The 16,511-nt window shown below is 44.8% G+C and overlaps 1 protein-coding gene across 4 annotated transcripts in view; it reads left to right on the top strand.

Annotated features, from left to right (window-relative positions):
* FADS1 (fatty acid desaturase 1) overlaps positions 1–16,511 on the top strand; it is a 401,042-nt gene that overhangs the window by 288,266 nt on the left and 96,265 nt on the right. For all 4 annotated transcript variants that reach the window (XM_085648547.1, XM_085648549.1, XM_085648546.1 and 1 more), the window contains 3 exons: positions 7,248–7,308; positions 8,702–8,778; positions 12,909–13,006. In XM_085648547.1, coding sequence (XP_085504673.1) covers positions 7,248–7,308; positions 8,702–8,778; positions 12,909–13,006 — 236 coding nt within the window. The remainder of the gene's footprint in view (positions 1–7,247; positions 7,309–8,701; positions 8,779–12,908; positions 13,007–16,511) is intronic.

The following is a 16,511-nucleotide window of genomic DNA, read 5'->3' as shown; positions in this document are numbered from 1 at the left end:
AAAGACGAAACTAAGGGAAACTTGCTGCCCAGGGCTAGGGTGTTAGTGACAAAGCTTTCTTGCCTGTGGTTCTCCAGGGAGGGGCCAGGGCACTACCAGTGTGTTTGCCAAGTAGAATGGGGATGTGCACAAGGTGCAGCAGTGCCCCTGGAAGTTTATGATCAAAACAAACCCTTTGTCTCCCAGGTCAATATGATCCATGACCTAGTAGGACTGTTCAACATCATTTAGCATTTTTGGAGCTGGGGCATGGTGCTCTTCAGCTCGGGAGTGCAGGGACTCCTAGTGGTGGTCCTGTGGCTACATTATGTGGCCTGATGAGCCTGATGAACATAAAAATAGAATCTAACACATCTGGGATTGTTTTTCAACTGCTTTATTTAAAGTATTTTACTGACAATTATTACTGATGAACATTGTAATGCTTTTGAATAATAATGAACATCGTTCTGTATGATTATAAATTCCATTGATATGAATGGTAAAGACTAACACGGTGATGAGTTTTTTAAAATCTTGTAGTGATCTGCAACAAAGCTAATAGGCTTGCCTTATATATATATCAATGTGAAGACCACTTGACAAAGCCAATAGACTTGATTGTGATTAGGGGGTCCTGACCCACTAGTCATCAAATGTGATGATTGAGTTTCACTAAAGGTATTTTGATCTACCTGCTGTTGTGTGTAATAAATGTACTTTTCCTTTTGCAAAGAGAAAGCCCTGATTAAACAACATATATTTGTTGTGGTTGTGTGCCAGTGAATAGAGATTATTAGCCCACACCACCTCACATTAGTAGGCCTTGGATGTCTCTGCTTCGCTACCCTGAGAGAGTAAAGTGCTACAATGTGGTACTTAGTTCCCAATAAGGAGACAATTGTTCACCTATTACTTACGCAGGACTCACATCCTACACAACACAAAATGCAAAGGAAATGCTAAGGAAGAGCGCATATATGTGTACATATCAATCAGTATAAGCGCCTTAAGAGGAAAGATCCTTGGATATCTTTGTACCGTCCGAGTTACCTGCCACTAAAGGTATGGACAAGAAAGCGAAACATGGCCAAGATAACAAGAATGCAGCTATTTAAGGAAAGGATCTGGCTTTGAAAGCCCTTGACTCTCGTTCCTTTTCTGTCTTCAGTAGGTGGACAAACTAGTGTGTTGTCATAGCAACTTGACGGCCTGAGCAAATGTGCCACTGCACTTGTACAGAGGCCCATCCACCTTCAGTCTCTGCATGCTCATATTTTGTTTCTTCTCCTTCGCTTCCCTCAAAAGGAGTGCGTATCCGGCACTGTCTCCTGAGACACCTGTCATGTAGGGTTCCTTTCTCTTCTGCATTGCCTTCAAGTTTTAACTCTGCCCAGCAGGAATATAGTCCACCTGAGGGCTTCTTCTCTGCGTCTTCCTTTGCACATATAGGATGGGGTTCTTAGAATGAACAGAATATTGGAGGTGAACCCCACAGACATCTGCTCCTTGGCCCAATTAGTGCAGTGCCTTTAGCTACTTTTTACCTGCAGTGACTTTGCTGTCAGGATACCTTTGGATGCAGGACCCCATCGGGATATAATTGAACCAGCAGGTAGAGTAGAATCCCTTCTTTTTTTGCAGGCCCGGTCCTGAGGACATGTTGGTTGCTTTCCCCGGGCTGTGTAAGGGCTCACTAAGCTAACTTTCTCCTGCTGCTTCATGGGGATTCCCTGGGATGCCTTAAGGTCCAATTGCGTTTAACCGTGATGTGTCCAAGCAGACTTGCACCAGGATAGCTTGTGAGCAGCCTTCAGAGCTTAACTTTGGCACATTCCCCTGGAGGGGCAGCACTGTGTGTGTTGGTGTCAGATAGATTAGTGCTATGCTATGCTATGAAGGTGCAGTCTCTGCATGGAAAGACAATGAAAGTACTGAAATATACCCCAGAATTAAATATCCTACAGATAATTCAGAGACTGCTAGACTTCACAGGAGTGATTCAGGAGGATTGGTAAATTGCTTTAAAGTTCTTGATAACAATACTGTGATATGGGAGTGATAAGTGGACTGTGTTGTGCAAGGCTGGAGGCCTAAGGAAGCAACTCCAGGGGTTTTTGTGGTCTCATTAGATACCAAGGGCAGTTTGAGTCCTAGAGGTTTTATTTTCCTATATACTTTTGTCTATATTAAACCAGATGTTCAGCTTCCGGGATGGGCGTCCAATCCTGGTATGAATAGCAAGTGTCAAGGTTCTGAAACCTTTACTCGAAGAGGAGTGTGAGTATATTGACATAAAATATACATACATACATACTGACTTACAGTGACTTCTCATAGCTAGTAAAGAAGCTTTTAAAGTAGGAATCAGTGTTTGTTGGGAAAGTGTTAAATGTTGTTGTACCTGTCTTTACTCACCTGAAGCAGACTTGAGTGCCTGCATTAGGGTAGCTCCCCACATCTCGAATTCTGAAAATCAGAGCTTATTATATTTTAGGCCAGTTGGCACCCACCAGTCTGTGCATCTTCTACAGGGTCGATCTGGAACAGAAATTAGTCCTTGTCACCAAATCAAAAGTGACTTCCATTAGCGAATCAGATAGCTTAAAAAGTGACTCACATTTTCAAATTAAAGCAGTTTTAAACTTTTAAACACACTCTTTATAAGTGTTTCGCAAGGTATAGGAGATTGCATGCATTTTTGCTTGGTTTGGGCAATTTTAATGGCCATATCAGAGAAATCATGTAAAACTAGCCTACCGGATCATAAAAAGGCCCACAAGCACTGACAGATTTCCCCATAGGCCAGTCCGACCCTGTTTCATGCACTGTTCATCAGTTTTCCCATGATGCTAATGTTACCACTGACTACCTTCTAGCCTATTCAGGTGAACCTATGTGTTAGGTAACCGTGACATATGAACAGTAGTAAATGTAATTTGCAGGAGTTTGCCAAAACTGAATAAAAACATTAGAACAGAATAATAATATTAGATCAATTCAGTATGACATATCTTTTTGATTAAATAAATGTTTATGATTATTCTAAGAGGTACTTGCCAAAAATTAGCATAATTGAAGCAGTTCTATAGCAAAGAATTTGGATTTCTCTCTGAAGAAGGAAGCATCGTCCAAGCAACAGGGGTCATGGAAATCAGTAATTAAATTACGATTTCTAAAGAAAATAAAGCAACAAAATTAAGGCATGTGCACGAAATAGAAGAGCTCACAGAGTAAGAGCAAAAGCTGGAGACTAGAATCAGTGGTGTAACAAAAGGTGGATGCTTCTATTGATTGCCTAGAATAGCTGCAGACCCGCCTCGAAAAGGCCTGGAGGAAACTCGAAATCTACAGAAGCCCACAACAACTTCAGAGCCGCCACCAACGCCTACTACCAGCTCATCAGAAATACGAGAAAAACAGCGATCAAAGACAGAATCTCCACACGCGCATAACAGCAAAGAGCTCTTCAGCATCATCAAGGAGTTCGCCCAACCCACCAGCGAGTCTACTGACATCCCTCCCTCACAAGACCTCTGCAACAAACTCATCACCTTCTTCCTCCAAAAAATCAAGAACATTTACGACAACTTCGACGAAGACAGCCAACACACTGAACCCTCACCAGACACCCGACACCCTGAAGCCAACAATTGACAGCTGGACACACTGAAGACAATGAAGTCAATCCACTCCGGGGCCCCCACGGACCCCTGCCCCCACCACATCTTCAACAGAGCCGCCGACACCATCGCACCCATGCTTCGCCACACCATCAACCGCTTCCTGGCGAATGTCTCCTTCCCCGACTACTGGAAGCACGCCGAGATCAACACCCTCCTGAAGAAGCCCTTGGCGGACCCCACTGACCTAAAAAACCTACAGACCCATCTCCCTGCTCCCACTCCCAGCGAAAGTCATCGAGAAAGGCATCAACAGCCAACTCGCCACCTTCATTGAAGAGCACAACATCCTCGACTCATCCCAATCCGGCTTCAGAAAAAACCACAGTACAGAAACCGCCCTCCTTGCCGCAACAAACGAAATCCGCTCCCTCCTGAACAGAGGAGAAACAGTAGCCCTCATCCTCCTCGACCTCTCAGCGACCTTCGACACAGTCTCCCAACGCACCCTAACAAGCAGACTTCAGGACACAGGGATCCGGGACAAGGCCCTCGACTGGATTCACTCTTTCCTCTCCAGCAGAATGCAGCGGGTCAGACTCCATCCTTTCCTCTCGGACCATACACCAACCACATTTCAAGAAGGCATGGAAGCTGTCGCCAAATGGATGAAAAGCAGCTGCCTATAACTCAACACTGACAAAACAGAAGTACTCATCATGGGCCCACACCTCAACGCCTGGAATTACACCTGGTGGCCCCCCGCCCTCGGAAGCCCGCCCACCCCACGGACCACGCACACAACCTCAGAATCATCCTGGATTTCGAACTTAAAATGGACCGCCAGATCAACTCCGTCGCATCCTCCTGCTTCCACACCCTCCGCCTCCTACGTGAGACCTTCAAATGGATCCCCCTCGAGCACAGAAAGACTGTCACTCACGTCCTTGTCACCAGCAGACTTGACTACGGCAACGCACTCTACGCCGGAATTAACAAAAACCTCACCCGCAAGCTACAAAACATCCAGAACGCCGCCACAAGTCTGGTCCTCAACCTGCCAAGACACTGCCACATCTCCCAGCACCTACGCACACTCCACTGGCTCCCCATCAAGGCTAGAATCGCCTTCAAAATTCTCACCCACGCACACAAAGCCCTCCACAACACCGGACCAGCATACCTGAACAGCCGACTCGAATTCCACGCACCCCACGATCAGCCCAGCTCTCCTACGTCATGGTCCCCCGCGCCAGAAAGACCAGATCGGGAGGCCGCTCCTTCCTCTTCCTAGCGGCCAGAGCCTGGCACGCCATACCGCTCCACCTCAGACAGACGACATCACTCCCCATCTTCACGAGAAACCTCAAAACATGGCTCTAAGATAGACCTCCTCCTTGATGGACTGGAACCTGCACCTCACCTCCTCCCCAGCGCCTTGAGAACCTTAAGGGTGAGTAGTCGCGCTTAACAAGCACATGATTGATTGATTGATTGTTCACTAATTCATATGTTTATAAGTATGAGTTTACTGCTGGGGACATCCCGCCTCAGTACAAGCTTCCATGGAAAATCATTGTGGGTGCATCGCACTCACTATTGATACAAAGCAAGACCAAGGCCAAATACAGCAGCCATTTTAGATCCTGCCACATCACTGCATGAAAAGCTTTTTCAGCACCCAGGCGGCACTCGCTTTCAGAACAACAAATGCTACATGAATAAAATTACTTCCTCGTCTTATCAATGGACATAAGCAAAATTTATTTTTTCCCCATTAATTTTAATGTATTTTTACTTGTTTTGTTTCCTCAAACATGGACTACTAACCACTGCTATATTTTTTTAATATTATTTTACTCTAAAAGTAATTTTACTCTAATTACTTGTTGCCATTCTCCACCCCAGCTTCTTTTTTTGTGTACTGGTATTCAATGCCGCCCCCTTGCTTTTTTCCCCTGTTGTAATTGCCTGGAAGACATTTTTTCATTACTTCCATTGGAGGGATATTATTTTCGAAATGCTTAGTCTTATTTCTCTCTTGTTGTTTTTATTTATTTATTTTATATGTTTCTTTTGGCGACCTTTCCCTAGTAACCATAAAATCACAGAGTAGTATTTAAGTGTCCGATTGTCAGTTTCCCTCAGCAAGCTATTCTACACTGCATGTATTATCTTTTTCTTAGGTCTTGAAGTGTACTTGGTTAGCACCATCTCAACTTTGCAATATGCGTGATTTCTGATTGGTACCTCATGCTTAGGTACAGATATGTTGTTGTTCATTATGGGAAGCACAGTCATTGCAGCTTCTGAACCGGACCTTCCTCTAGTGACTCTGGTGCATGGACTGCGTTGGTTGTGTAGCCCCTCTCTTCTATAGATAAGGCACTCTTACTAAAGGGGTCCAGGGGATCCCAGTGGCCATCCCTAAACAAGTTAGGTATACAGAGTACTTGGAATACACGTAGGGAATTTTGGGCCTCGGGAGCATTAGCTTAGAGGGTAATCAATTCTGGAGATGGAGAAGGGGAAGGAATAAAGGTGAAGCCGCCCATGAATTGGAGAAGGGATGTCCTGCCAGCAGTGCCTCACCAGAATGCTGGATGATTTGTGAGCATCCCCCACTTGAAACACTTAAATGGGTGACAGCCAACTACCAAGGGAAGGATGATAGAACTCCATGCAACTGCACCCGAGAATGGCCATCAAGGCTTCCACATGCATTCAGCCCACAGTGTCTAAGCACGCATGACTCACTGTAGCGTTGTAGTGTCAGGGTTACTGCTCATGTATACTAGTCTGTGATCAATTTATTTTAAGAAGCCACATAATCTCTACTTGGAGGTTCTGCCGGATGACGAACAAATGGATAAAAGATTGACACTCACCCCTCCATTCAATACTTAGTAAGAGGGTTCCGCCGTTTTCTTTTCTGAGGCCACACACCTCGGTGTGCCTTTGGAGAAAGATAGTCGGTTGGTGGACCCAATGATACCTGAACTCCCAAAAGACTCTCCCTATCGCTGGGACCTTGCACATACATCTCCTACTGCTATTAGACTTGTAAGCCAACGTGCCATCCTTTTCACGTCTCTTTTCTCCCAATCCCTTTAGCAGAGAGACTAAAAAAAACACTCACCACTGACACGCATGGAAGGCATGGAGGGAACACTTCAGAATCCAAGCTTTCAGCACCTTATGGTAACAACTCATCTTCCTGTCAGTCATCTTCAAAGATGCTCCTTTTCAGTTGCTTCTTTTTAATGCTAGACGCTTCCAAACATACTGCACACTATCCTCATTTTTGTTTTAAGTTCCACTTCCCTTTCCAGAAACTTTCCCAGAAGTCACTAAAGCAGTCTCTGAGGCCTTGACTACGGTGTAACCTTCTTACCCGACACCCTATACGTGGCTGTAGGATTTGGGGACAGGAGAGAACTGGAGAGTAACAAGGATTCAATGTGTTCCTCTACATTCCGCACTGTCATCGATGTTTGGGTCTGGTGGACGTCTTCTGTTGTGCTTTTTTGTATCTCCGACTAACCAACATTCCCTTTTCCTCTCTGCCTTGCTCCCACTATATGTCACTTCCATACTGCTACCTCTACACCAGAAAATATTGAACTCGTGTCCCCTCTTTTGCAGCTCGGAATGCAGAAGAAGAAATACATGCCCTACAATCAGCAGCACAAGTACTTCTTCTTCAGTACGTAGCAGGTGCCCCTGCGCTCAACCCCCTGACCTGGGAATGGTGCACATACATAGGTGCAGAGTATTGACTGCGGCAGATGGAGAGCCAGTGGCTGCGTCAAGGGAGGGCAAAAACACTTGGTGCACGAAGGGCTGATTGATGTGGACTGAGGGGTCGTATAACGGGATGAGTTTGAGGTTAGAGCGAGTAACAGGAAAGAGTTGAGTCTGAAGCTTGGAGCCGATGAGCGGGGAGAGGTTACATGTACAGAAGAAGCTTCTTAAAGCAGGTGACTGTAGGACAGAGATGTGTTGGATGTAGAGGGATGGGAGATGGAACTGGGGGATTTTGGGTGAATGGCAGGAGAGCGACTGGATGTAGCCACGGGGAGCTGGATGCATATGACTCCAGTTCTGAGGGAATGACTCCTTTCCAAAGATAAGACAATGTAGAGCCAGGTCTTGCTACAGGACAGGGGTGTGTCCCATGGATTTGTCAGTGCATTGTGTGTTGCAGAATGGAGCTGGTGAAGCCTGTAGCTAGAGCACAGGTAGGGTTTTTTTTTTTAAAACTTTGTTTTATTAGTTTCCCGTTCAAAACAGACAGTGCCTAAGACTCGGGTACATGTGTCCATAGCACAACAATGCAATGTAACAGTCTCAAGTGAGGAACGTCTCCATACATAATAAAGATAGCATAGCTTGAATGTACATAGTGAGTAATACAATACAACATATACCAAGTCGCAAAGCTATTCTAGTACTTATAAATCATACCCATACTTGGCAGCCACAAATCCCATTCCTACCAACATGAAACACACAAATGTCACCCCTCGTCCCTGCAGCCAGAGTCAGGGTTGCAATCCTTATCACTTTTGAACCGATCTTGCAGTTCGAGACTTGCACAGGTGAACTTCCGCCGCCACCCCCTTCACCCCCCACACTCAGGCAGATCTTTTAGCCAGAGCGACATCTATGGTGCTCGGGATCCTAACAACTCAGTGGCCACCCGCTGAGAGTTAGGGTAGTTAGGGCTTAGTATAAATGGAGTGATGGTATGGCGATAGGTTTTGGTGCAGAGATCAGAGCCTTCTATAGGCTTGGCTTGGGTGCAATGGAAGGGATGGCATGTAACATTGTGAAGAGGGTGAAGTTGCAGTTGGCTTAAGTACAGCGGGAGGGATGGCATGTACAAATAGGCATTGGGAAGAGGGTGAGTTGCAGTTGGCTTGAGTACAGCGGGAGGGATGGCATGTACAAATAGGCATTGGGAAGAGGGTGAGTTGCAGTTGGCTTGAGTACAGCGGGAGAGATGGCATGTACATACAGGCTTTGGGAAGAGGGCGAGTTGCAGTGATGGTTAATGACTGCCTGATGTCTCTCTCATATCCATTTCCTTCCTCTAGTTGGACCTCCTGCCCTGCTGCCTCTCTACTTCCAGTGGTTCATCTTCTATTTCGTAGTGAAAAGGAAGAAGTGGGTGGTAAGTGTCTTGAACATTACCTAGACTACAATTAATAGAGCTATAACAAAAATCGAATTTACGCCAGGAAGAGGCAGTTTTTTCCGATGATCTTTCGTAGCTGTGGCGGATGTCTCCTCAGCCTAGACTCAAACCCTTTTCTAGGTGTCTGCCTGTCCTACTGCGTGAATGTATTTGCTTATAAACAAGTACTGTAGAAGCCAAGCTGGCATCATGAACCCATGCATAAAAAAAAAGTCAGATCGAGATTCTGATTGTTGGGTACAAGACAAGGGATCCTTCTCTGTAATTTAATTCACTGATCAAGTCGGATATCTCATGCATTAAATTATTCTTTGCACCCTACCACTGTACTGTTAGTTAAGACCACTTACAAACCATTCTGTGCAACTCACAAAAAAAGCATTCACTGTGTTGGGAGTGTCTTTCCTCACTTATTTTTGCTGTTTCCTAGAGATATATATAGCTTGGGTTACAAAAAGGATGGTGCTCAACTTATCAGCCTCAGGAGGATGAAAGCCTGAGTTGCACCGGCTGAGATTCTAACCTGAGACTTGCAGGTTGTAGTTATATCCCAGCAGTATATACACAACTCTCAACCTATCCTATTGGCCCCTTTTGACCTGGAGGCTTTTTCTTTCAAAGCAGACAATGCTGGGCCTTCCGACACCTTGCTACTCCCTAGAACTTATCAGGGTTTTAACGCTCACAATCATGGCTACCTTCCATCTGGATTCAGACACCTTTCTTCCTGAGTTAGTCTTGATTTCCCTGCCTGAGGCCAATCTGTGCTAAATGTAAAGAGACGTTTAGATTTCTACAGTGACCGTAACCGAACTCTCATGGTCTACCTTCATCTTGACACTTGCAGAGATAGCCAGAGGTCTGCTGATTCAACTAGAATCAGTATCACTGCAATGTGCAATTTCCTGATGGGAGCAATCATTTCTTAATTTGTTGTGGGCTGATGTTCTGGATGTAGCAAAACATTGCTTACAGGACAAACATGTCCTGTGATGTCTTTGGCTTTTTACCAGATCTGCTTTAAGGGATTATTTTTGAATAATACAGTTAGTTAAATTTGTGCTGATTAATTAAAAAAAAAAATGCTTTTTGTTTCATACAGCAAATACACTAGCAGTATTAACAGTGTGTCAAAGCCACCTTATCTTATTTTGTTGTTGTTGCTGGAAGAGTCTTGCATTTAACTCTCTGTCTCTCTAAGCTTGCCGCCTTCAATGAAGCCTTCTGACTGTTAACATCTATACTTACGGTATTTGGTGTACTTAATAATGAACGTACTTCAAACCAGATCATCCCTAAACTCAACTTTCTGGGGCCATAGCACACTTGTTGCCCATGGCTCGTGCACCTGTTTTCTGTGCTCCTTGGTTACTATGGCATTACAGAAGGAGCTAAAAACAGTTGTGCAGCCCCTCCTGGAATACAGTTCACACTGTTGCTACATGTGCGCCGGCACAATTTTAAGGCGGCGTTCACTCATCTTCATTGGGGCATGTCCCAGTAAAATGAGGAAACACTGCCTTTGCACCCACACCACATTAAAGACACGGGCCCAGAGGCAAAGAGACAGCCAGGAGGCGCCTTGACTGTGCCAAAAAGTGGTGGTGCACAGTTAGGGAAAATGCAACCAATAAAAGACTCTCAGACACCCCTGCAGGAAGGTGCAGACATGCCAATCTCCGAAAGGCAGGTTGCGTTACCGTCTTCAAACAGCTTGTCTGCCTTTCACTAACACGTTGTCCCATAGGCAGTGCACCCTGTACATAATTTCCCCCTGGTCTCATCCTCTCCAGGCCACCCTGTTTCCTCTTGGTCTCCTCTTTAGCCTTCCTCTTGCTCTTCCCCATGGCTTCCAAGACCCCTTCTCTCTCCACTTGATTTCTGGCCTTTCCAGTCTGGCTGGATTATTCTGTTTAGTACATTTTACTAATTTGAATGCCCTGAGCAGACTGCTTACCCTGTATTGCGTGGACAGGCAACCCGTTTTCTAAACAATATATTGGACTAAGGCAGTACGCATATCCTATACATTCTTTCAGCAGAACATTTTGGCCCTATATTCCTGCCCTGTTTCAAAAACATGTCTGGAACCATAACTTGTCAAAAACAAGGTGCTGTGTGGATTTCAAACTCGTAAGACATATTTGTAAACATTTGTATGTAGATACGTTGAGTTGCCTGTCCTTCTGCAGCAATTAAAATAGTCACTTTGTCTATTATGCTGAGACTTCCAATGAATTTCTCAAATTTAAAAATCCACGCTTTAATTTTTTACTTCGCCTCTGGAGTGCATTGCAACTGAAAGCATGCCAAAATCTGCTTAGTAAACAGATTATGACCAGCATTGGCAAAGTAAATGGGACAAGACCCTAAAAGTCCAAATTTTGGGGGTAAGTAATAGCACAGAGACACTTGTCAAGACGCAAGGCTTCAATTTTAAGATGGGTTTTCAATTAAATGAATCATATCCAAGATGGATGCCGAGGGACTGCATGTGTGATGTTGCATATTTCGCTTATTTTCTAATATATTGAAAGTGTGTGAATTGTCGGACTAGAACATTTACCAATTCAAAATTATTATCAATAAGACAAATAATGATGCATGCTTTTGTGGGTAGGGTAGAATGTGCTCGTTCATGGGGTGTAGTGTTACATCTCACTGATGTTGGTGTAAGCACTGTTGGGTTTTCATAATGAATTCATTGGTGACTTATTTGTAACACTAAAATGGTTAAATTACAATCGTGGTTATACTAGGCCACATAAAAATGGGGTATGCCCTTTGGGTAAACTTTGCTGTGAACCAGATAATCAGGAACCTAACATGTCGTACCTAAAATCAGTTGTATGCTGCTTTATCAAAATTAGTTGACCAGGAACGACAATGATTAAGTACCATATATGTAGATAAATTACACTGAATTGATATTATTTTGATTTTGGATTGCCTGTTTTGGAGTGTATTGTGATAATCGATAACCATGAATGGACCCTTAATTCCATCAATTAATGCAATAGTAATGCTATATAGGAAGAGAGCAGTGAAATAGATTTTTTAAGTTTTATGTATTCATGATGTTAGTCTTGAGAAAGCGAGGTAAATCACAAAACATATGTCAGCTGCTTTGGGAGGCTACAGTAAGGAGGAACTCATACTGTGAAAAATTATCACAACATGTTTGGATTATGAAAAATGATTGGAACTATTTGTATCGTGAAGATTCAATAATCAATGCATAGGCTCACCTTTGTTTGGGGCATCTTTATATTCTATAAAACTGTCTTGAACCCCAAACTTCAATTAAATGTATGAAGTTAACGCATCACAAGGCTAACTGATGTAGAGCACTGGCAAATTGTTTTTCAATACCCTAAAAATAATAATAGTACTCTAAGTATATGTTATATTGTTAACAATAAGTGTGCCTAAGCTGTCTGTAGGTGAGGCCTGAATCGGGGCAGTCAGAGTTAATTTTGCATATGCCTCCCCAGACCACAATAGTCCTGAATGGTGCGGCTGCACATTGTTCTGAATTGGTTCCCAGTGGCCGATCAGAAGGCCTAGCCAAAGAGACCCATTTCTCAAAACTGAGCATCTGGGGCACTAGGCATCACACTAGCATGTGCTCGCTATACACATAGTCCTTTTATAAAGTTCTGCATTAGTAAGCAAGGTTATTTAATGCTTCTTTAAATTGTCGAACGATGACTGGTCAGTTTCCCCTTACTTTGCATGTCCTGCTAACAACCAGTGGTCAACAGTTTTGTTTTCTTGCTTTCCTTGTGTTTCTTTCCTTCTGCTACTAATACCACCTCCCTGTCCATTTGTCTGCTTAATGAGATTCAAAGACCTACATCAGATCCCCAACTAGTATATTCACCAGCTCAGAAGATTCACTTGAAGCGGTCTTTGGACATATTTTGGGCACTCTGGCTGATTTCTTAATCCGTCAGCCGTTTGTGCTTCATTTTAAAACTAAAAGTTTCCAGAGTTGACTATTTGCTTGTGAGCCTTGACTATTTGCTTGTTGACCACTGTGGCCAATTTAGTTGAGATGTAGGCTGGCTTCTTTTCAGGTTGACTGTCTCATGTTTATCTTACAGGATCTGGCTTGGATGCTCACATTTTACGCTCGACTCTATTTCACCTACCAGCCCCTCCTGGGAATAGGCGGACTCGTGGGCCTCTTCCTGCTGGTGAGGTGAGTGCCCTCTACTAGATCGATGTTCATCATCATCCTTCACACGCATCGACAGCCACAATCTACCTGTACCTAAACCACTGCTAAAGACTACCCTGCCTCAACCGCAGTGTCCTTCTTCTATGTCATTGGTCACTGTAGCTAGGTCTGTCGTGGTATTTTATTGATTTATTGCCCTATTGGTCTGGTTACAGGATAAGGATAAGAGAATTGCTTGTTCTGTTGAGCAGATTGTTTATTACAATCCATAAAAACATATATCTGTGTGGGCTCCGATAATTAACTGGCTGGTGTGTTGCTTTTATAGACATCCTCCTGGAGAGCACATGTTCTGTGCGTTCTTAACTGATTCCCAGAGTATAGCTTTTGTGTGAGTTTCCTCAGTTGGCTAATATATGGAGAGTAACTGATCTATTTACTTTTTACCGTGCAAATTCCTTTTTGGAGAATGCCTGGTCCACATGTTTATTACTGCCTATTTAGAAAATAAGATTTGTGTTTCCTTACACAACTGATTCTTGAAATGAAACTTGTTAATGTGTTGCCTTGCTTTGCTGGTGTAAGAGTAACAAATGCATTGACATACTTGGAAGACTATCGAAAATGCAGTGGCTTTACTTTCCTGATGAGCTGGTTCCTTTGGGGAACTGGTATTGAGTTTCATAGCGGGTGTAGCTCATTGTTACAGGTTTATGTTTTTATGCTAGCCAGATAAATTGGGACAGTAACTCTGCAAGTGGCTATAGTAAGAAGCCCAGTCACCTACCCTGTGTCCTACTTAATGCTAGATCACTAGTAAAACATACAGAGGAAATCTATTTGCTACTGAAGTCAGGGGACTGGGATGTACTGCTCATAATGGACACCTGGACCACCCTTGACTCAGAGGCAGATTCGGGCATAGCAAGCCCTCTAAGGTTTAAAGCATTTCATAAACCACGCACCAACAAGAAGAGGGGGGGGGGGGAGTTGGAGTCATTACATTGAAAGGTGAAAATTCTCAATACCTGAACACGATGAGTTAGGTGGCCCTGAACTCCTGGGTTTTGCTCTGAAAACTGAGCAAGGCAGTATTTTTTTCGGACATCGTGTGCTATAGAAATCCAGGTCTCCCAAATATACATCTTGACCCCTGATAGAGGCCATCTCGAATATGGTGCGTGCTCACTCAAACTTTTTTCATTTTGGGGGACTTTAATCTATATACAGAAGGGGAGTTTTCATCCCCTTTTAAAGAATTGCAGGGTTCGGTCTCCATCAACTAGTGCATGGTCCAACCTATAGGGCGGAGCACACTCTGGATCTTATATTTGCCCCTCACGGGCCCGTATGTGTGAAGGATATTCTACCTTTGCACAGGACTGACCATGCCCTTATGTCTTTCCTTATATTGGTGAAGCAATCTTGTCCTCTCACACTAGTCTCTGGATTAACACGGAAAGGGTGTGCATGGTACAAATTGAGTAGACCAACCACGCGATCACTACTTCACTTTTAACACCTTTGACTCTAGGAAATCAGTTGTGGACAATGGACTAGCATATGAGCAGGGGATTGTTGAAACTTTGGACAAGGAAATCCCCCTCACTAATTTGAAATCGCGCCGTAGACCATCTGCACCTTGGTATAACAAACCATTAAAATGCTCAAGTTGGCACGTAAGAAGCTTGAAAGGGAATGGCTTAGTGGCTATTCCGAAGCAGATAAAACATTTCTTAAGAGTGCGCTAGGTGAATACAAAAAAGAGATCAATAAAGCCAAGGCCAAAAAAGGTCTTTAAGATTCTTCGTGGACTAACAGACTCAGTTTTTGTTTAAGCAAGACGTTACTTCTTTCGAGGAACGTTGCAATGATCTTGCTGATTTCTTTGACGAAAAGATCAGCAAGATTTTGGAGGACATTGGTACCTCAGTGCAGACTGCATCCTCTGAACTGTACACCGCTGATAATCTAGTGACACTGCTCGGTGCGGATTACAGCCAGAGATTTACCAAATTATCAGTGTTCGGATACATTGTGACCCTATGGGGATAGCCATAATTGCAGGCTTAATCCCTTTGTTACTATCTTGGAGGAGACCTTTTTAGATATCGCCAGGTACACTACTTCGGGATCTCCCTTGGATCCCTTGCCTCCGAGGATATAGAAAGAGCTGGGAGATTAGTTTACCCTGCCCACACTGCAGGTGTGCAACCAATCCTTGGAGATGGGTATGGTACCTCAGACCTCAAAGTAAGCAATGGGTTCGAGGCATGTGGGCTGCTGAATTCATATCTGTGCATAGATCGCCGCCTAGTGTTGGGTCCGGATGATTGCACATTGTTGTCCTGGAAGAGTCTTCGAAGTATCACGAGATAGGTGACTCCTCCCCTGGACCACAGTGCGCATGGGCATCCTCTCCATCCTTAGATTGTTTTTTTCCGCCATTGGGTTCGGATGTGCTTATTTTAGCTCAAGTTAGGAAAATTCAGTTTAAGGCCAAAAGGCCTTTAGTTCTCGTCGGTACTGTTCCTGTTCGGTATCGACTAGTTTCTTTAGTGCTTTAGCACCTTCTTCCAGATTTTCGGATCCGCTTGGTCCGAACATCAAACTTCGATCGACGATGGAATCGAGGACTCCATTCAAACGGTGTCCTTTATGCCACGCGAAATACCCACACATCGACGTCCACCCCGTATGCAACAAATGTCTCTCACCGGATCATGATGAGTCGAAATGTATGGCCTGTGCCCGATTCCGCTCGAAGAAGACTCTCCGGAATCGACGGGCAGCGAGATTGGAGGCGCAGCAATCGGCGCCTGCCCCGGCCAACATCTTTAGCACCGAAGACGAGGACGCCGAGAGTGTGGAAGACGTAGACTCCAGCCCCGCTTCCGAACACGATTCCCGATCGGAAGACGACGATGAGGTGATCTTTCAGAGAGAAGAAGTCGTCGAAGAGGTAGGAGACTACGATGAGGCCTTTGGGGCCGAGGAAGATAGCTCCAGCGAGGAGCTAGGCCAACCCGTCGATACGGAGGCCGAAAAAATACGTCGTCATGAGGCTCCGGTCAAGGGATCGCCTTCGGGCCTTACCCAAGATCAATCTCACGGTTCTTCGGCCCCGCCTTCAGGCCCGGCCTCGAACATTTCGCAAGAGCCATTATTATCGAAGACGACTGGATTCCATTCAGCGAAACCGAAACCATCCATCGCACCAGTTCCATCGAAACCGAAAGTGAAACTGGTTGTGATCGGCTCGAAGGCCTCGAAGCCCTCCACTCCTTCGACGCCAGCAAAAGTCATCGGCTCCGACCGCGCAAAAAGGGATTTCGGTGCCGAGCTCACCGCAGCGGATACGGGTGCCGAGCCAAAGAAGAAGGCCCTCGGTCCCCACAAGGCGCCTCGGCCTTTGGCACCGAAGACATCGGCCCCAACCACCAAAGTCAAGGTGGCCATCCCATCTGCGTCGACGTCTAAGACGGCGGCGCCTGCCAAGTCATCGACTCCAACGAGCGTCGATACC

This window comes from Triturus cristatus, chromosome 3_2 (genome assembly GCF_964204655.1).
Source record: "Triturus cristatus chromosome 3_2, aTriCri1.1, whole genome shotgun sequence".
Classification (NCBI taxonomy): Eukaryota; Metazoa; Chordata; class Amphibia; order Caudata; family Salamandridae; genus Triturus; species Triturus cristatus.
This window is presented reverse-complemented; position numbering and strand designations above follow the sequence as displayed.